Source organism: Streptopelia decaocto (assembly GCF_964273445.1).
Source record: "Streptopelia decaocto genome assembly, chromosome: 6".
NCBI lineage: Eukaryota > Metazoa > Chordata > Aves > Columbiformes > Columbidae > Streptopelia > Streptopelia decaocto.
The window spans coordinates 35,278,072-35,299,220 of record NC_138660.1 but is presented as its reverse complement, the minus strand read 5'-3'; the positions used below and the strand labels follow the sequence as shown (position 1 = coordinate 35,299,220).

The window sequence follows — 21,149 nt, the reverse complement described above, 5'->3', positions numbered from 1 at the left end:
CATGGTGTTTCTAGTCTTTCCCCATCTAAGGGAAGCTTTGAGCATGTTTTTTTTTCTCTCTGGCTTAAACTTCGGGATGTTGCTTCTGATGAGCATCTTCTACTTGCTAATGATTCTATATCCATATCGGTGCTCAATCTTAAATCAGACTTTTCAGTATGCAGACTGCCTGATGGAAGATGTCACAAGGGGGCAAAATACAGACCAGAAGCTGCAAAAAGGGAGAGCACTTTCTGTATGCTCTTCTTAAAGGCAATTATGGAGATTTTACAGAGTAATTGTAACTCTTTTTTTAAAACTTTTTTGTGTAGACTCTTCTGCAGGAGAACAAACACCTGGGAAGTGTACCAGGGTTTGTAGTTACCACAGTGTGAATGCATTACTAGGGTTTGTGTACAGTTGTATTTGTCTTTTTCAGGCAAACAGGGTCTATATCTCTGATGCTGTTTTAAGTCCTTGACAACAGAAAGCAAACAGCCAGCTTGGTAGGTTAAGAAGCTAAAAGCTGCATAATATGGATAATAATGTGTCCATGGATATGCATATCATCTAGTGCCAGCCTGACAGCTTGTCTTGGCCATAGTCAAGAAAGGCCAGTTTTGTGCATGGGAAGGCAACTTAGTTTGTGTCATCAAATGCAAACAAAGGGCTTTTATGCTGTGAACTTGCATCTGTTGAACTGAAACCACTGACTAGTTTCATCGGTTTTATATTTTATCTTTTTTTTTTTTTTCCACACTCATTCTTTTTTCTCACTCTTCTCCTTAAATTCATCTAGTCTGAGAATAAAAACCTGGTGTTTGGTTTGTAATGATACTCCACAACCTTTGTGGTTAATGCATGTAATTGTTTGCACAGAAGAAACTTATTTGACATGACAGCTGAACGGAGACTTCACAGACTTTTGGATGAGGCTTTCAGTAAAGCTTATATCTCATGATACTTTACAGGTATAAATAATCCTTTGTTAGCATAGGGCTGTGGTGGCAGGGATTAATCAGGGAGTGATTTGGGGGAGTATGAAAGATGATATACTTGCTTTCCCAACAGTGGAAAACCAATTGTCTGATGTAAATTATTCTTTTGCTTTACAGGTACGTGTAAAGTGAATTTTCCCGACCCAAACAAGCTTCATTACTTTCAGCTAACTGTAATCCCAGGTAATTTTTTTAAGCATGTTACTTTTGTTTCTAGGTGGGTTAGTGTTTAGGAAACATAATTCCAAGAGTTTACTCAAGAATAGAATAACCTTTCTAGTCAAAGAAAAACTGACTTTCACTATGATTTATTTCATAGAGGCAATGGAGAGACTGGGCTGGATTTTGAGAACTAGATTCCAATAAGAAGACCATCAAAATTGAGCAGGTTTAGGAAGCATTCTGGTTTTGTTTGCTTACTCTGAAAACATCTTTTTTTCCTCTCAGCCAATTTCAAACTACTTTATTTTATTTGGTGAGAAAAATTTTGGACTACATCTAGAGAAAATATTGCATTACAGCCCTGCTATGTTGCAGATTTATTCTCTTCTACTGATTGCTTGATTCTGCAGAGGTGAAGAGAGAGATGACAGATATAACACTACTGGAAAACTTCACATCTCTCTCTGTCTGAAGATACTTACCCAAGTAGGAGTCTCTTGGTCTTTGAATATTCAAGTATGTGGAAATTAATACAACTTAAGTGTTCTGTGAAGCTGCTTCTGGTGTGCTGTTCAATGAAAACATTTTCAGAATGTATCATTTCCACATAACTTTTTTAATAGCCATGTGAAATTACAGAGTTTGCTCACATAGCCGTCCATTTTAGAAGAAAAAGTTATTTGTGTTTTATGGATTACTTTGCATGGAAGATTTAAATCTCACATGCACTTCTTATTTTTGCTGTGTGTTACCTTTGAGACTGTGCAGCTACTTAAGTGAGAACACTGATGTGCAATACACTGAATTATTGGAGTTAGATATGATGGGATCAGTGTCTCCCTGCCAACTAATCCTTGTAGATGCATATTTTCTGTAGATGCTTATGGACAATAAAATTCTGATGCAGTATGGCGGTCATCCTGATGTCTTATCTGCAGAAATAGTGGTTTACTCTTAACAGGGTGATAGGAAAGTTTCTGATAATCCAGTATCTAGTAGTCGAACAGGCTCTAGATGTCACTGTTGCTGCTTATTAGCCAAAATCAACTAGCTCTTCCTCAGCAGTAGAAATCTTGTGTGGTCTTTGTTAACATGTCCATTCATTTGCCTCCTTTTTGTGATGGAAAGATGAGAAAGACTGCCCTAATCAGTGTAATCAAAAATAAATGCAAATGCTATTATAGAACTTCTCATTCTGTGTAGAAGATGAATTCGTGTTTACTTGGTGAGAATTAGTCTGCTTGCACCAAATGTCCTGCAGTTTACATGATGCTGCTTTATTATATTTTGGAAATGAATTGACTTTACAAGATCATCACCCTGCAAGTTAGGGATATCTTGAATGTGAAGCGATGATAGCTTCTTCATGCTAATTCTGCGTCTAAATACATTGTCATTTTTTTGTTTGTTAACTGCTGTGCAGCAAGATGTTGCAGTCAGAGACAGTTGCCGTGTGCAGAGCGTGGGGTGTTTTTTTTTTTGTTTTTTTTTTTTTTGTTGTTTTTTTTTGTTTTGTTTTGTTTTTTTGCTAGCTTCATTCCTTAAATGATCTTAGGAATGAGATGATCTTAATTAACATTATGTTACTCTAAATATAGCTGCACAGCTGAAGCCTCTGCAGTTGCAGTCTGACCGAAGTAAACATCTATTTTCAGCTGTGCATAATTCAGGTACAAAATCTTGTGATCAGCTATAGCTTAGTACAGCTCTCTAAAGGCAGAATGTAACACATACTGAGGAGATCTTGGTAGCTTTTCTTTAGAGTATGCTACATCTTAGTTTTTTCTGGGATAACCAAGAGGCAACTGAGTGATTGTCACAGGACTTTTCTGGCTCAAATGGGCCAAAGTCTTTGCTTGAGGCAACTATTTTTGTAGTGTCTAAACAACATTGCATGAATCTCGAGAGTCAGGAGGAAGAGGCAGTTTTCTTCCTCCTGCCTGGAACTGTCTCTCGCATTGGGGAGCTGAGTTAACTTCTTGAAGTTCTGTTTATACATCTGGCTCTTAATGGAGGGCTTTGCAAATATCTGTGCGGCTTTCCAATTGTGGAACAAGAGCTGGGTTCAGCGCAGCTGCGGGTGCCAGGAAACACCTAGTGCTGCCTTGCAGTTCCTCGCTGTTTGGACTTTCACAGTAAGTGTGTGTAAGCCAGGGCTGGTAGTCTGCACAACAAAGAGGTTCTTGCTGGCTCACTTCTCAAGGTTCTCAGTTTGCTATTTGCAGTTAGATATTGCATCCTTCATCACAGATCTGGTAAGAAGTGCTAATTATTTTATACTCATGTTTAAGTTCTTTTATATTCTGATTAATGTTAGAGCTTGAATTCTTTAACCACATTTAAAAGGAATCTTACACCAAAAGATGTAGTCGTGTTTACTTGGTGAGAAAGTAACTGCTTGTCAGGGTACTATGAAGGTACTGACTGAATGTGTTTTTAACACTTGCAAGGCCTTTTGCAGTTAACATTCGAGCCTTATGTTACTGACAAAGCTTGCTCTTGGATGCTTTGTTTTATGCAGTCATTTCAGGTGTGGCTGGTCTTGGAAGGACAGTAAAAGAAGCTTCTTCAGGTTCTCTCTAAAAAGTTAATTTGAATAGGAAAATAAACTTTACTGTCAAACAGAGATACTTTCAGCTCCCTTTGTCATGGAGACACCCCAAAAGTCAATTTTTGGTGGACAACAAGTTCCAAAATAGACTTTATTCTAGCTGGAAAAGTGTAGCCAATAAATGGACTAGAATCAGGGTTTTGTACAATTATTTTGCACTTCAACAACATAAAATAAAATACAGCTTTGGATATCAGTTGAGGAGATTATTGGGGAACAACAACATGAGAATAATGAGGATCCACAACGTGCATGCATTCACTCATGAGAAACAAAACCAGTGGTCTCTCACTGAAGGGTACCCACAAGAAATAATCACTCTCCTGGGTTAGGTGAGGACTCATGAAAGGATATATCCAGTAAATAGCTCAGCACCACAGGAGGAGACGAGGCGCTCTCAATCCCAAGAAGTCTCCTTAGACAGCGTCCCAGTCTAAGGGGAGGGCTCCAGTTCACAGACCTGCTGCTCTGAGAAGACCACCAAAGGGGGTCTTCGGTGGGGACCTCGTTTTATATCCTGGTCAGATCTGGCTGTGGGCATTAAACATAGTCCAGAAGCTTCTATGGGCACCTCCCTTGTTGAAGACCCTGTCAGTTGACTGAGGGTCCCATCCTTCCTGCCCCCTGAGCTGGGTGGAGGTGAAGTCCCCCTGCCCTGGGGTATGGGAGGATGTGACTGTCAACACCTTGGTGCCACTCTGGGTGTATATGTGGGTCAGGCACAGTGGAGCACAAGAGGCCCCATCAGCTGCCCTATTGAAGGCTCCAGATTTCAGGGGGATGTGCAATTGCCACACCTTTGCTCTCCACTTCTCACTATAACCTTTCTTAATAAGTTTTTAGTGTCACAAAATTATCCTGATGACAGTGAGTTTTAAATTAAGATGAACTTGTAGAGAATCTTTAAGAGGGTAACTGCTTTCACATAAAAAGTGACTTGTCCTCGCAAATTCTGATTCCTTTGTTATAGCTTTCTTCAGTGCACCATGAGTGAATATATAATAGCATATGCTAGAAATTGGATAAGACTTTAGATTTTACTGTCACAGTGGACAAACTCTGTGTTCCCAAGGCAGATGCTGCTGGCTTTCTCTGCTGTCTGAAGCTTCTTTTTCTTTTTGTCACCTGAAGCAGTTGTTCTGTCATTGAAAAATGCCCTTATGCCACCACTTGCCTCTGTTCTTATTTTTGTGCCAGTACCTTATTGGATCAAAAGCTGGGAAAAATAAGGAGGTAGATGGTTGTAACATGGGCAGAGTCCTGCCTGCTGCACCAGTATTCGGAGCACAAAATTGGAAGCTGAAGCTAAAATATGATAATGACCTGGAAAAAAAAAACAAACTAGAGGAATAGGTAGAGGTTATGCAGTTTTCTGCAACTCCCAGACAGCTGGGGTAGTTTGGAGCTAGTGTGATTATTCTGGAGTCCCATTCTTCAGGGAATTAATAAAGAGCCTGTTTTGTGTTTTGCATTCCATAAAATGACAAATGCCGGTGAGTACGGCTGAATATTTCAGTGCTGCCGATTCAGGGAGCTACTATCAAAAGCACATCCTATGTGGCCTGTCCTAGTTATCTTGCATTTTCTTCTAAAGTGATAAAATTTTAGTTTAGTATTTTCACAGCACTTGTAGCCATCAAAATACCATACAAATGCAAGCTAAGATTAGAGTCAGGTTGTCGATAAGGAAACTTGAGACTGAAGTGGGAAGGATGCTTGCTCTGTTAATACAGTTTGAAGACATAAATTTAAGCAGCAGGAGGAAAACTGGAGCTCAGACATATTTCCTTTTGCAAAAGTCTCCACAGTCGTCAACTTCCCAAGTTATGTGATAAAGCTATTTTGAGTGTTTTATTTATAGCACTTTCCTCACTATTAACTTTGCCAGAACTTCAGTTTTTCCCACCACTGTTAACATGCCTGGGAAATCGAGGGTCTTTATCCCAGTCTGTGCAGGTGTTGTGGGACACAGGGAAAGAAACTACCATGTGGGAGAATCTATTTATTATACTTGATTGAGATGCCGTAAGATTACTTCGTTGTGAAGACTTACCTTGTTAATGCATTGCAAGATTTCTGGCTGGGTACTGAGACACTCCAGAGATATGAATTTTTAATATACATTTGACTGATAATAAGTAGCATGTTTTACTGTTGTTTAGTGAAAAGATTTACAAACATACAGGGAGAATTGTTAAAAAAAAAAAAAAAGGGATGGGTGTGAGAGGAGTGATGCTTTACTTTTCTGATTTGGTAAATATGTCCTTGCTTATTTTATAATAGAACCAGTAGGGTACCCAGTACACTTTTTGATTAGTGCTAGCATGGACTAATGCCAATGTAAACCCAAAACATGAAATGAGAAGTTGTAATGGAAGACAGTGATGAGTATTGATTTGTCTTTGAGGGAGACTCAATCATGTAAGTATGTGGAAGTGACCTGCAGTGTTAAGTACAATGTCTAAAGTGCTCCAAGTCTTCTATAGATTTCTCAGCCTTAAGTAGAACACAGAAAAACAAATAAAAGAAAATGGCAGTAATACATGAGGAATCTCTAGTGGCCTGTGGAGGTGTTAATGTGCAGTTAGGAAGTGCTTGAGCTAACCTAGAATGTTTTTGCAGAGGAAAAGGGATGTTCTTTCACTGTCTGCTCCTGCTCTTTCTCTTCTGCTGACACTGGTGATAATTTAACCCCTCTGCACACCAGTTCTTATCAGTAGTCCGGGAGGAAACTCTGTGCTTTTTTTGCTGTGATGATTTTTGTGAAGTGAGAAAGGGCTTGCCTCCTTCAACTGAGCTCGCCTTGTCTGCATGTGGGCGCTAGGAGTTACTGCTGTGGCTGAGTGGAAGTGGAGCTGCCCTGAGCCAGATCCAAATGGGAAGGAAGACCAGAGAAAGCAAAAACAGCTGTTCATCTTGCCCTGAGCATCTCCTGAGCAACATCAGAGTGATCTTGCTGTCTCTGCTTGGAACTAAGGGCCTGCCTTAATGTTCCTGCACACTGCAGAGGCTGGGGGCCTGGTGTTTTCAGTATGAAAAGAGATGTGCAGAGCATGGTTTTTCTCTTGCTGCTTGACTGGCAGGAATCCAACAGTCTTTTGGCAAGCTCTCCTCCCTTGGAGCCATTCTTGAATATTTCTTTTGGACAATTGTATTACAGTAAGGATTCATTAAATCTGAGTATTTTCTTTGACATAAGACACATGTAGATACATCCATCAAGAGGCATCTATTTCACATTAGCAGGAGTGGAATATGAAGAGCTGCTGTATACTTCCCTCCAAGTCTTCAAAATCAAGGAACTATTGAAATTAAGCCAAAGAAAGTAACTTTCCACTGCTGGACTTCCTGAGCAATGTTAGCAGTGTTGGTGTTTCTACTTTACCTTGCTGTACTGGCAGTCGGCTTCTCCCTGCACAAGCACACATGGACATTTCATATGATTACTTATATTGTGAAGTGATAACTTGATAAATGCTTATGAGCAAGAGGGCAGTGGAGAGACTGTGGAAGGCTTTGAGGTACATGGGTTGCACTGTAATGAATCCTGAATTCCTGTATGGTGTCACTTGTTTGTTTTAGTACAATCACTGAAAGACCTGAGATTATTTTGACTGAGTTTTTTTACAAGGAACAGCATTTTATTTGGAAATGGTGTGGATTCCTGACACTTGGTTTAAAAGCTATTATAATGTGCTAAGTGGTGGATCAAGTGCAGCTAGCTGTGTCCTGTAGGGTAACTTGGTGGTGCTTGAGCTGTTTGAACTCCCAAGGAGACATGGGACCATTTTCCTAATCATTCCTTCCTGGAACAGTCAGAGTCTTGCATTGATTGTTTTTTGCACATTTGGCAGGGAGCAGTTTCATCAAAGGGCTATTGGTATAGCTTGCATTTTACATCTCATTCTTTAGAAATGGCTTGCTATACTGATTTTTATCACAGTATATTTGAAAGCAAAAGATAAATGCTTTTTATTGTGCTTTTTTCCTATAAAAATCAGTACATGTGCATTTACTTTCTGGTAAAGCGTAGCGTGTCTGAGAAGACTGTTTAATAAATCAAATACACTTCAGAATTGAATTGGAGTGGAAATGGAGAATGTATTTGAAAAGCATATGTTCTGGACAGGTTATTAAAGTGAGATTTGCAATGTCTGAGTCGTGCAGCTTTGTGCTGCACAGTTCAGCATGGAGGCAGCTGTAAACATCACTGTATGGGATGGGGAAGACCAGGCACCCTGTTTTCATACTTTATACCTATGCTACTGTTGCAATCCAACATTTCTGATGCTGTTCATGTGCTGAAATGTCAGTGTTGTACACAGGCTCCTGGGATAAGCTGGACCATGATGTACATCCCAGCAACTCTTTCGTTGTTCTGCAGCACAGATCTTTTGGAGTGGTACACAGGGTGTAGCATACAGTCGAATCTCATCTTTGACAGCATCACCTTTTACTGGCTCGCTTCCCTCCACAGCTGAGGATTTGCGCTGTTGAACAGGGTGATGCCCTCCGCTTTTCAGTAAGCCAGCTGATAAGAGGTTGTGAAGAGGAGGAGGGTAGGAGCTGACTGCTTTCTTGTGTTTATGGCCAGTGTGGTGTGGAAGGGGCAGACTGGTGCTGACAGTGATGAGTTTGTAGCGTGGTCTGAAACCTGAGCAATGTGGTGCCGTTGCTTGGTAGGAGAAAACAGAAGGTTGTGCTAGATCTGGAGGAAGAGAGCAGGTCCAGAAGACAGCATCCTCGAAGAAGATCTCAAAGAAGATTTTGATGACCTTTAGTAGAGGAGCTTTTTTTTTTTATTATTTTTTTGGTGGTAGTTTGGAACAAGCTAGATAGCAAGAAAACTCTTCTTAATCTTTCTGTAAACTATGGATTGCTTCAAAGAACTTCCCTTGCAATGTTTGTTTAAAAAAAAATTAAAAAATACTGTTGTGATTACCAGCCTTCTTGACCTTCAGACCTTCGCTGTGGCTGCACTCTGTGAAACAGAGAGCTGGAGTACCTGAGGTGGTTTGAGCCTGAGCACTCCTCAGGTGTCCCAAAGCCCCAGTGAGGGCTGGGTACCTCTGTTTCTTCTTCTTAATGAAAATTAAAAAAAAAAAAAAAAAAAAAAAAAAATCTATAATGGCAATGCCAGACAGATACTTTTCAGATCACTTGCAAACATTTCAGCTTCCAAGCACAGCCATCTCAAGAGCTGGAGGCTCTTATCCTAATATATTATCTCTGGTTAAATGCAACCAGATATTTTCATATTTCATATTTTAAAATTGAGCCACTTTTATAATTCAGTATTGAGTCTGAGGTTGACAGAGAGGCAGGCAGATTTTTATAACTGATACTATCATCCTCAGATAATTACAATAAGAGAGCTAACTTGCTTTTCTATTGTAATACACTCTGAAGCATACTCTTGCACACCATTATTCATACTACTTGTGATATGTGATTGCTAGCTCAAGTCTGAGAAGAGATGCTAAGTCCTGGAGCAGGATTTAGCAGGTATTACCAAGTAAAGTATCTATGCAGCTCATTCCAAAAGTTGATGTTGTGGCACTGCCTGCCACATGGCCAATGTGTGGCAGAATTTTGTTCCTACAGACATGAGAAGTTCAATCACAGGTTCTTCTAGCTTGACATTGCCTGATCAGGAAGGTGGATTTTCCAGGGTCACTCTGGAACTGTTTATTCTTCTGACTTAAAATTTATGCTCTAAAAGTTTTAGAAGTGGAGGAGGACACTGTTCACATTTGCTTTGGACTACGTGGCAGCTAGTGTTATGGTATAACGAGGTTAAATATTTGATGATAACACCATGCTATTATTTTTATCTTTGTAAGGACAGATATTTTGTATTATATGGTGTCTGTTATTTTCTCTTCTTTAACTGTGTTTCTTGTTTTGCTTTTCTAGATGAGGGCTATTACCAAGGTGGAAAGTTTCAGTTTGAAATTGAAGTTCCTGATGCCTACAACATGGTGGTGAGTATTTGTCATTAAACTAATAGTTGTCTTTTTAGATTTCCTTTCCAGGTAATAAACTTCAAAGGGAACTTGGCATTAAGACTAAGAAGGGAACTTCTGTTTGTTACTAAAATATCGTGTGTTTGTAGAAAAATCTTGGTTGCCTGGAGTTTTGGAGGTCATCTGAACTCCTGCGCAAGGTTGAGGTACCATTAAAAGTTGTATTCGGTTGCTCAAGGCCTGGGCCACTTGGAGTTTCAAAATCTTACGGGATGGGGATCCCACTGCCCTCCTGGACCTCTGTGCCAATGTTTAATTACCTTTGTTGTGAATTTTGTTTCCTATATCAAGTCAGAATTTCCCTTTTTGCAGCTTGTTTGTGGCCTCTTGCTTTATCACTGTGCACCTCTAAGAGTCTGGCTGAATCTCTATACCCTCCCTCCCACTGGGTGGCTGTAGCCAGCAATAGGGTCCCTGCCTTCAGCCTTCTCCAGGCTGAACAAATCCAGGTCTCTCAACAATCCTTGTACCACGCGAGCTCCAGTCTCATCTCTGGCTGTTCTTTTACAGTCTAGTGTTTGCAACCAAACAGCTTTGAGGCTTTTATTGCCTCAATGTTATTATGCCTTAAAGAAAAAAAATAAGTATTTGTAACTGAGTGACAGAAGCTGCTTGGAAGTGCAGATGAGTCAGACCTGAGAGTCTCTCTTCTGGCTGAGGTTCTGCTCTCATCCGTTCTCTACCGTTAATAATTTTTGAGACCTGCACTTAATGATTATTCTCACAAAAAATAATACATCTAAGAGAAAGAATGAAATAGGCGAACAGAATAGAAAAAAGCTTTTCTTCTTTTTGTTTCACTGGGGCCTTCAAACTGGTGCTTATAGTTCTGATGTTGAGCTTGGGTGTTTAATGCCTTTTGAGTGTATGCAGTGCAGGATGTGGAAAGCACAGATTTGTGGACAAGTGGCCTCCTTTAGCACACTCTTCCAGTTCTACTGGTTGTCTCTTAGGTTGTTCAGTTAATGGTTATTAAGCAAAACAGCTTTTCAGAGGACCTACAAATGATTGTGATATCTTAGTGTAGATAAATAGAAAGCTCCAGATAGCTTGGCCTTTTAAAACATGAGAAACGTTAGTATTGTATTATTGTAATTTCCTAAAATTGCAGAACCTTGCAAGGGAGGGGAGGTGCAATTACAATAAAAATAAAAATAACTTCAGACATTGTTTTCAGAGTTTAGCTGTCAAAAGAACAAGATTGACTCCAAAAATGGAAAACAATTGGGGCACACGTCTGGTTCTCAGAAATTACACTTGCCACTCTGTGTCCCCATAGTTCGATGTGTAAGGAAACTAAACTGATTTGAGCATTTGAATTGCAACATTTGCCTTTAGGTATATAAATTGGTGGAAGAAGGAAGACTCACTCTTTTTGTTTGAACAGTTTTGATAGTTTTGCTTTCTTTTGTAACTTTTTTTCCAATTCTTCTGCCTTCTGTTTTCTTATATTTGATGTTGGTAGTTCAGAACTCTTCTCTCAGGGGAGGCTGAAGAATGTGTAGGGGAGGATACTAGAGAAACGTGTCCAGGAAGACCCTTGACTTAATGTTCAGGTTCCCCATGTCTAAATTCAGCATTGTATATATGTAGTAGTTGCAGTCACAGCATTGTTTTTATCCATGTACAAAGGAGGTGCAGTGGTCTGAAATGTAATATCTTGAATTCCCAGACTGAGCTTGGAGAAGGGTACATTAACACTGCTAGTAGAGTAGAAAGGTTATGTTTCTGAAAACAGAGGAGTTGGGGTTGCATTCCAGAAGATGCCTTCACAGTATCCTAATATTCCTTTATTTATAGTCTATGAACATGTGGGACACGTACCATGACTTAGAGAAAGTACATGCTTGTGGAGGACTATAGCATTCCTGAAACAGCTTTGAATTTTCCCCCCTCCTTTTTTTGATTGTTGTGCTCTCCTTTCATAGTAATATTGGTCAAGGATTTTCTGCTCAAACTTTTTTTTAAAGTGTTTAGGATATATTGTTTAGTCTTTATTGATACACTTCTATCTGAAATATCTACATGTACTAATAATATTTGCAGTTGCATGGTTATTGGTTATGGTTTTTCATTTTTGTTATGTTTTGTTTTTTTTTAAGTTCCCCTTAACTTCATCAAATAATTTCATACTGTAATATGAACCACTTTTACTAGCTTATGTAAAGTTATGCATGCACTATAAAGACAAAGGTGGTCATTTAAGGTCAACTACGTCCTTGTTCTAGCTTGAATAAACTGCGCCATCGCATACCTGAGAAACCCAGCCTTCCGTGTCAAACCCTGTCACATTCTACGCTGTCTGATTTTTTTATTTTTTAATTTTTTTTAGTCATCTTCAATAATAGCAATTGAACCTCTCTGGCAGTACTGGCCACAGGGAACAATACACAATACATATATACACCATATATACTAATTTTAATTTCTTAAATTTTTGTGTTTAACGTGTTCACCTAAAGAACACCACTGCAAGAAAGGATTTCCTATGTGTTAACAGGAGAGCTGAATGTTAATTTTGATCTGGGGTTTTTTTAATTCTCGATTGCTATAATTAAACAATCTCCTCGTTTGTTATGGTTCCCTGCTTAGCACTGCCAGAAAATGTGCATCAGATGTTAATTAGATATTTTTAAATTCTGAACATCTCTCATCAAACACAAAAGTAAGCAGTTTTCCTTGGTGCAATTTAGAAAAAAAAAATGCAGTGAGTTGAATGTTGGGTTATGGTCAGGTTATTAATTAAAGTTTATATATTCACAAATATTGAGAGAATTCTGGTGAGGCCATGTTTTTTCTGCCAGGCAGAACAACACTGAAACAAGTGACGGCAGTGCTTGTACTAGAACCCACAGACCTGGCTGTGTTCCTGCAGCCCGTGAGCAAGGCTGGGATACAGCACATCTGCATCAAGCTCCTTGCAGGAGTGCTGAACATGTTTGTGTTGGGAGTAAGAATACCGGACAAGACTGGCAAGTCCTCGTAGCCCTTCCCCAGAGCCTGAATCTGTTTCCTAACTAATCTTTTCAGCCTACAGTAGAAAAAAAACCCCAAAAACAACAACAAAAAACCCCATCTGTTTTTAAAGCTACAAAATGCATAATTTATAGTATAGATTCTGTAATGGTATACTTTAATTTCTGTAGCATGCTGTTACCGAAATCCTGCATGTTTGATGCTCCTCTAGGGCATTCTTCTATTTTTTTGGCTTCATTCCTCAAAAGCAAGCATCCAGCGTCTGCACCGGGAAAAGGAACAGATGTGTGGAATGGTGGTGTAGTGGAAGAGTATAAGAATATGTAATTAAAGAGGAAAAACTTGGAAGATTTTGTGTTGTGGACTGTAGCCATGGCATATTACCCTGCCCAGGGAGTAAAGCACTGGAGGCTGGTTTGGAAAGCAGTGGGTCTATGAATACAGGGAAGAAATGTATCCTTGTGCTTTAGGTGTGACCGACTAGGATGTACACAGTCTTTAGGTACCTGGGCTATAAACTGCCTTAAGGCAAAGATTCGAGAACCTAAAATGTGAGGGGGATGCTTTGCAGCATGGATGCTTTGGAGCAAGCGCATTTGTGAACAGAGCACTCAGCTGGTCAGGGTTTAATCAGACTTCTGTAGCACTGAACTGCTGTACCAAGTATTGGAAATGTTTATTATGATTATCTGTAAGGCAATAAAATATTATAAAAGTTCTTCCACTGTGGCCATAAGTAACTGAACCTATTTAAGCTATTGGTGATTTGGGTAATTGCAGAAGCATCTGAGCTTGAGAACTGGAAAGGGTTCCTGGTTTTAATCAGCTATTGGAGGAACGAGAGTGGTTTGGACAGATTTGCGCTACTGTGCTAGTAGTAATTTGCCACCCTAGTCCTTCAGGCTGATGGGCTGTGTTTTGCTCCATGCTTTACAGAAGGGGTGAAGAGAGGTGAGAGATCTTGCCACAGGCTTTTCCTAGAGTAGTTTGTTTCCTAAAGAGAGGAGCTTTCTCCTACACTGCTGCTGTTTGAAAGCAACATCTGAGAAATTGTGTGCTTCAGTAGTCTTTTTGAGTTGGTCCAGTTAGTACACTAATGAGCACTTGACTGCAGTCAGCTTAATGTTTTAATATTTACTCTCTCTCTAATGTTCCCAGTTAAATTTCTTTCTGCTTGATTAAGGCAGACCTGGGATCTTTTCCTTTTTTTTTTTCTTTTTCACTGTTAGTGTGAAACTACTACAAAGAACTATGAATATTAAAGTTATTGCTTGCCCTTTGAACTCCCATATCGGACATGGGGAATCAGGAATTCTGTTAATCCTTTTTTCTGTGGCCTCTGAGCAAGGAGCCAAGTGATTTTTCCTGCAGCCCTAATGAAGGGGGAGGGTTGGTCACGCTCCCAAGGATGCACATATAAATATGGTACTGAATTGAAAGGCCTCTGCTTTCTAGGGACAGGTGGAGTAAAAAACATCCTGAAAGGAGGACTTCATCCCATACATGCCCCAAAATGTCTTCCAAAAGAATTTGTGCACCTCAGATCTGTTCCTTCTGATCTGATTCAGGCTGGCTGCTTTTAGGTGCCTTGGGAAAATCTGGCATTGTGTCTGCAGAATCCTCTGATCAGATCCAGTCTTTCACACCCAAGACTTCCTTGATGTGATGTGTTGTTTTGTTTGGGTTTTTTTTTTTTAAGAGCACTGTTTTAGGGGCATGGCATGAAACCAGTAGGCTTGAGCTTTTGATGTTTTCTGGTCTCAGTGTAGTTCTTCCCATAAGTACTATCCATGTTCTGAGTACAAAAAGAAAATAAAAATAATCCTGAGAGGGTTCTTTCCCTCTAAAGGTGGAGCCAATCTGTGTGGAGAGATACCCTGGTGAGAAAAGTGTGGGTATTGATATTTAACTTTTGAGTATTTTAGGGCATTAAACATCTTTGGAAGATAAATGATTGTTTTATCTGTTCTGAATTTTTTTTTCAAAGTTTCAAATTCTTTTTTTTCTCCATTCTTCACTTGAAATGCTAAAAGAAATATCAATCTCTACTAGTATATGAAGGCTTCCTCCTCTCCCATGCAGGGGGTGTGGGATGTGCCTGTTCCATGGTTCAAATCACGTTGTATTTCATGATATTTGGGAAGAAAAAAGGCTGATCTTGGCTTGCATATCCATTCATATGTGAAACTGCCCTTAATATGTTGCATCCTTTCCCAATGTACTGTTCTTTATATCCTTAGCAGGTGTACAGACTGAAGGAAAGACTTCTTTAACAATGTAACATATTATTTGCCAGATAGCCTAGGGACTGCTTTCTTTGATAACGGCCAGATAGCCTAGGGACTGCTTTCTTTGATAACGGGATATTGTGTCAGAACAGAAAACAATTGGTACTGATATAGATGTTGCAGAGGGATCACGAGAAAACTGCAACAGGATTAGTTAATTCTGTACTGTGTCCTCAAGCTACCATGCCATTAGACATATTAAAATCTGTTGGTAAACCTGTCAGTTGGCATTTTGAAGTATTATACTTGCTAGGAAAAAGCTTGGACGTTTATGAGCTTTTGTATAAAGTGAACAGGAGCTTGTTAGTGTTTGTGCTTACGAAACGTGCTGGGAATGTTGCTGTCCATACAGAAGTCAGAGGAGGCTGTGGAACAGCAAGCAAAATATTTAATGGTGTACACAGCAAATGCCTGTAGCATCAAGTCCTGCTGCCTGACCTCTGTGTCTGCAGCATCTGTTCCCCAAGAACTGCTTTTTTGGTTGACCAGCTCCCCAAAAATAGGGGTCAGTGGGAAATGGGAGCAAATGTGGGTTTTTGTTAGTTTGGTTTTTTTTGTTTGTTTTTTTTTGTTTGTTTGTTTTTTAAAGGGGAGGGAGTGTCAGACACCAGGGGATTAACCTATTTTAAAAAACAAACAAGCTCCCTTTTTTTCTGCCTTGAGGTGCAGATGGTAAAATAATGGGTGCTACAAGACTAGAGACTTGGTGCTTTAAGGAATGGAACCTGATTAATAGTACGGATCTGGGTTAATGTTCACATACAATTTAACTGTCTGCCACCGCAAGCCAGGCCTTGTTTGCAGCTCCTGTAGTTTTGACATGTTGTGTTGTCAGAGTAGACAGTCTTAGGGATTCTCTAGTTTAATGATATTTTTATGACATGAGGTACATTGGGCAGTGGTCAAAAGCTGGAAATTTAACAGCAGAGCTGCTAGTCTTGGCCCTTTTTCTGGCTGATATGTTAGTTGTGGAAATGGCAAACTGCAATCTGTATTCTTGTTAATGTCTTTTTTTGGGGAATTATGTTTTGTAGAAACTGCAAAGAAAAAAAAATGGAGTTGGAGATGTAGGGCAGTTTACAAGAATGCTTTCGGACTATATAGAGTCTAGATAAAACATTTCCATTAAAAATGATGTCTAGTTTATTCTAGGAACCCTATCCCTTCTCTAGGGAAAAGCTTGTGAAGTGGAGAACTATGGTTACAGGACAGATAAAAGATATATGTATCAGTACACCTGTCCTCTTGGAGTGCCACACTGATCGTCATCTGAAACTATTAAGTTCATCTGTTGATTAGCACTATATATTTAGCCTCTCATATGGTGAGAACAATGGAGGAGAGAGATTATTTATTAGGTGCATTTTTAAAAAAAGAGGCAAACTTCATCTGAAGCTTATTCTGAAAACATGCACCAACACTGAAGTCTGTATATGTGTAGTTCTCAAATGCTTGCAATGCTTTCTTGTTCTGTCTGTGCGTATTCACCGATATGTTGAAGTGGACTGAGAATGGATGTGAAGGTCAGACAGTTTCCATTATCGGAACTGATGAGAGAACCTGAAAGATAAGTTGCTGCTTAGAAATGGAGAAGAAAACTAATGTTTTCATGTTGTAACCACGAGTTGAGGTTGGATCTATTATACCTGTGCAGCTTGCGCTCTCTGAGGTGAAGGAAGCGTTTGAGCGATGGAATAAATGGATTTTGTAAGCTTTGTTGTGCAAAGTGTCACATGTATGACTTGGAGATGGTTGGAAGTATTCAAGTGAAGCATCTTCTTCCAAGAAAATCTTCTGCGGATTTGTTGGTGTCAGGAAGACTCAAAGATGACTTGGGACAAGCTTGATGGAGAAGTTTTGTCTGAAGAGAAAAGTTATGGTAGTGCTTCAGTTGTCCTGTCTAAAAATGAAAAAGGAGAGAGAAAGAGAAAAATCTTTGTCTTACTGTCAGGAGTGTGTTTTTCTGATTTTTAGCAATGAAAAACACTTTTGTGAAAAGAGAAAGGAATTCTTTTGTTTCCATGATACAAAAAAAATGAGACACCAGTTAATTTGTTGTTTCTGAGGACTTGGGGAATATTTTTTTTTAATGTTTAATTTGTCTAAAGCTTACTTTTCCTGCTCATCAATACATTCCTTGTTTGAAGGTGCATATGGTAGAAATTTACTCTTTTACCTTGATCTACTGACATGCAATAAATAGGGCTGCTTTGCCTTTCTTGAGAACTAGACATAATCTTTCAAAACAACATGAAGATGTAGCTAATGAAAAGCTGTGCTGTTAGAAAACTTCTAAGAACAACATTTGTTTTGAAGGTAAAAAGTTTCCGACTGTTTTCTCTGTGCCACTTAGTTTTCAATAATGCCACGATCCAGCATTGGGACAGCGAGTGTCCCTTGGACAAACATGAAATAAGAGTGGAGAGAAGTCAACGTCTACACTATAAATTGCAGATTCGTTGTGGTGATAGATGTTTCTTCTTCTAGTGCTGGGCAGATATGTTATTGGTAGCTTAGTACCATGCATATTTTCTTAGTCTTAGTTAAAAGATATTTTACTGAAAAGATGATTGGGAAGTTGAGAACAAAGTGATGAGAAAAAACACATCATGCCACTGTGCAAATACAGCTGTTTTGTCTCTTGACTGAGGACTTCATGGGAAGCAGTGAAGGAAAATAGTTCCACATCTACGATATGTGATTTAATTGAAGTTATGAAAGGTACTGCTCTGTGCTGATGTATTCCAGTACACTTACTCTGAGAAATCACCTGCTTGATTGAAAGATGCAAAATGTAATTTGGAGAGCATGGGGGGAACAACGTGCTGTTGCTAAGCTACTGGAAATTTTATGACCCACTCTTTATTTACTTCACAAAACTAGAGCAAATGAGACTGTATTTTAAGAAATTGTATTTCAAAATGCACTATGGAATTCAAAAATCCGGTGATCTTGCCTGAAAATAAGTTGTGTGGCTTTTTATGTTAGGGTTTTAAGTTCAGATATGATATGCCTTCTTGATGTTTTTTGTGATATGTTCTTTTGACGTGGTCATTATCATTGCACCCTCTGCAGGTTTTTATCAAACCCTTGGCTTGGATAAACCTTGGGGGAAAACACTCAGTAGTTTTGTGGTTTAAGCTGTTGTCCTGGTGGTTAAGTGTAAAGAGACTGAATGGCTTAGAATGTTTTCTTTGCCCTGAAGGAGACAGGAGAAGAGAGTCAATTTTCTTGACTTTCTTTAAAGTTATGTTTTTCTAAGAAAAACCCTAATACCAGCCCAGCTGGTATTATAAAGAGTTGAGAGCAACTGAAAGAGTGGAGAAAGCTGGTGTAACTCCTGTAGGTTATGTTATTGGTGTCTTTAATATACAAACCTAGACTGTGAATATCAAATATATTTGACTTTATTGTTTCAATGACTTGTGATAGAGTTTTATTTTAAGAGATAATGGATAACATCGTAATGTTTTCTCTTCTGGCAGCCTCCAAAGGTAAAATGCTTGACAAGAATCTGGCATCCGAACATTACAGAGACAGGAGAAATCTGCCTAAGGTAGCAGCAGAATTCTGCTTTTGTTTTTTTTCCCTTTTTGTTGTTTTTCTAACCGTGAAGTTTTATCTGTGTCCTATTAAAACATTGCATGTAATTTTCATGCCAGTATTTTTTTCAACAGAATGTGCAAATCAGTGGCAAGTGACCCTTAGGAAATGAGAAATCTACTAAAAAGTATTGTACTTTCTGTGCATTAGAGATCATGTAGAGCCTGGCTTTTCAGGTTCAGACTTAATGTTTTGTCCTACTTGGGGTATAAATTGTAAACTCCAACCTAAACAAAACTTAAGTGTTTTTGTTTTCTCCCTCTATAAGTGAATAGTCCTCAGGCCCTGAAAGGGCTTAAGGCTTTACTCATTTAAAGCCTGAATGTAAGTGCTTGAAAACCATTTCAAAAAGGAAGGAGAAGGTATTTCTTGGACTTTGATGGTAACTATTTGTTTATTTTAACATTTAATATCCACTATAAACACATGTGCCAGTTATAACAAAATGGAGTTGGGAGAGTGTAAGTCAAGGTAAGAAACTTAAAAGCTTTACCAAAGTGAGAGGCTTATGTTGCTGGGTGGTTTTGCATGATAGTAATGTTTCCTCTTCAAAATCAGTTTCTGAAACTTTGTAATTTCAGTGTCTCATCTTGGGTACATGATGGTGAAATTGGCCAGAAACAAAACATAAACTGAAGTGGAAAGCATGACTGTCATTTTTCAAGTTAATGGAACATAAAAGAAAAAGTAGATGAAGCAGAAGCAATGAATATAAGTGAGACTGAAAGCTGTTCTAAAAATCCCAAACCATGTGTAGCAAATTAGCACTTAAAGAAAAAAAGCTGAATTTTTCCTCTAGATTTAAAACTCATTTTAGTGGTGTGTTCAAGGTCCTGGTGGAAATTAAGTTTTCACAGGGCAATCTGTCAGACTTCGTAGAGAGGGCAGGCCCATCAGCTGATAACAGCTAAAGAGCAAATACCAGTTCTTTGGCCATAGTTCTCTGGTCTGCTCTATGCTTCTGCACAGCTCGTGTCATGGAAGGGTGATGGAAACCAGGCTGAGGAGGCTGTGGTTGTCTTTCTGGTGCTCGATAGTGCTAGACTGCAGTGGGATTACAGATGGGGAGGAGCTGGTGTCCACAGACTTTACCTCACTCAGGGACTGTAGTATTTAAAAGCACCGGGAAAACCTACTGAATCCTCAGAGGCCACCTACAAATCTGGTTGTCCATAGTTCCTATAGTTGTAGTATTTAAAAGCATCGGGAAAACCTACTAAATCCTCAGAGGCCACCTACAAATCTGGTTGTCCATATAGTTCCTATGCTGGGGATACAGGAGGGTTGTTTTGGTAAATATGTATTGCTACTTTTAGCAGATTTGCCAGGCCCGTGGTGTTTCTCAGTGTGTTCTAGGACTGTTGCATTTTACATGGCTGAACGTGTCGCTTGACAGTAGGGAGACTGGTTTGAGGATCATGTATTTGCTATTTAAATTCACCAGAGTCCTTGTGGTTTGGTCAGTGGAGAAAGCTTAGGTACTTTGAGTCAGGTAGCTCAAGTAAAGGAATGAATAAGTGAACTGTTTCTAATGGGGGAGGAAGACATACTAAACACCAAAAGATAGCCAAAAGTTTAAGCTCTGACTACAGTGCAACATCTTCTGAGGTTAAATAAAGCCTCACATCCTTGAGGATGTTTCACTGTTTCTTGTCTTTAAATGGTTTTAATTATGAAGGATGAATGTAGTGTTGAAACACCATAATTCTAATAAAGTGAAGTCATTTTTTCAGCATCTGCACTGAAACATCAGCTTTATTTGATTGGCAGATACTTTAACATATCAAACCTTGGAAATGTCTTACCGTTTAAATGGAAAAACTAAAATAACTTAGATTCCTTTATGCCTGTTATAATGGAGAATGCACTCTAAATATAGCACCTGCAATCAACTTACACTAGAGTCTTTACATTAAAATAGCTTCAGTTATTTTTAAAAGCAGAAAAAAAACTTTCTATCAGTATTTTTCCTAACTGTCTTTTACTAAACATACCTCACACTATGGTATGTATTGGTTTGATAATCATCCCTGAATTAAAACATAACGAATAATTAAACTTGTGGTCAGGTGTAATAGTTTGGGGCAGGAAAAGAATTGTTTTCTCTGTGCTTTATGGATCGCAGTTACTCCTTACCATGTTAACAATGGACCATATTAATTAGGTCTGGACCATGCTTGGGGATGTTGCCTCCACTGCACACGTGGGTAGAAAACATCAAGATACCTAGAAAGGATATTCTTGCTTACCGCATGTGCCAATTGACTGCTCTCTTGACAGTATGTAATGCATGTCACTGAGGTTTTTTTTTCCCCCTATGGATGTGATTATGTGTGAGGTGTTTTTCTGCCTTGACTGCATAAGCTTTTAGACTAGTTTAATCACTCAGGAAATTTCGCTGCTTCTCTGCTACATGGTGAGCTGGTCAGTGCCCTTTTTGGCAATAGGTGGTCGTAGTTATGGCATCAGGAGGCGACCAAACCTTATTAAATGGTGCTGAATGGAG

The 21,149-nt window shown here is 39.1% G+C and overlaps 1 protein-coding gene across 5 annotated transcripts in view; it reads left to right on the top strand.

Moving 5' to 3' along the window:
* UBE2F (ubiquitin conjugating enzyme E2 F (putative)) overlaps nucleotides 1-21,149 on the top strand; it is an 84,143-nt gene that overhangs the window by 13,498 nt on the left and 49,496 nt on the right. For all 5 annotated transcript variants that reach the window (XM_082055837.1, XM_082055841.1, XM_082055839.1 and 2 more), the window contains 3 exons: nucleotides 1,095-1,160; nucleotides 9,667-9,734; nucleotides 18,526-18,596. In XM_082055837.1, coding sequence (XP_081911963.1) covers nucleotides 1,095-1,160; nucleotides 9,667-9,734; nucleotides 18,526-18,596 — 205 coding nt within the window. The remainder of the gene's footprint in view (nucleotides 1-1,094; nucleotides 1,161-9,666; nucleotides 9,735-18,525; nucleotides 18,597-21,149) is intronic.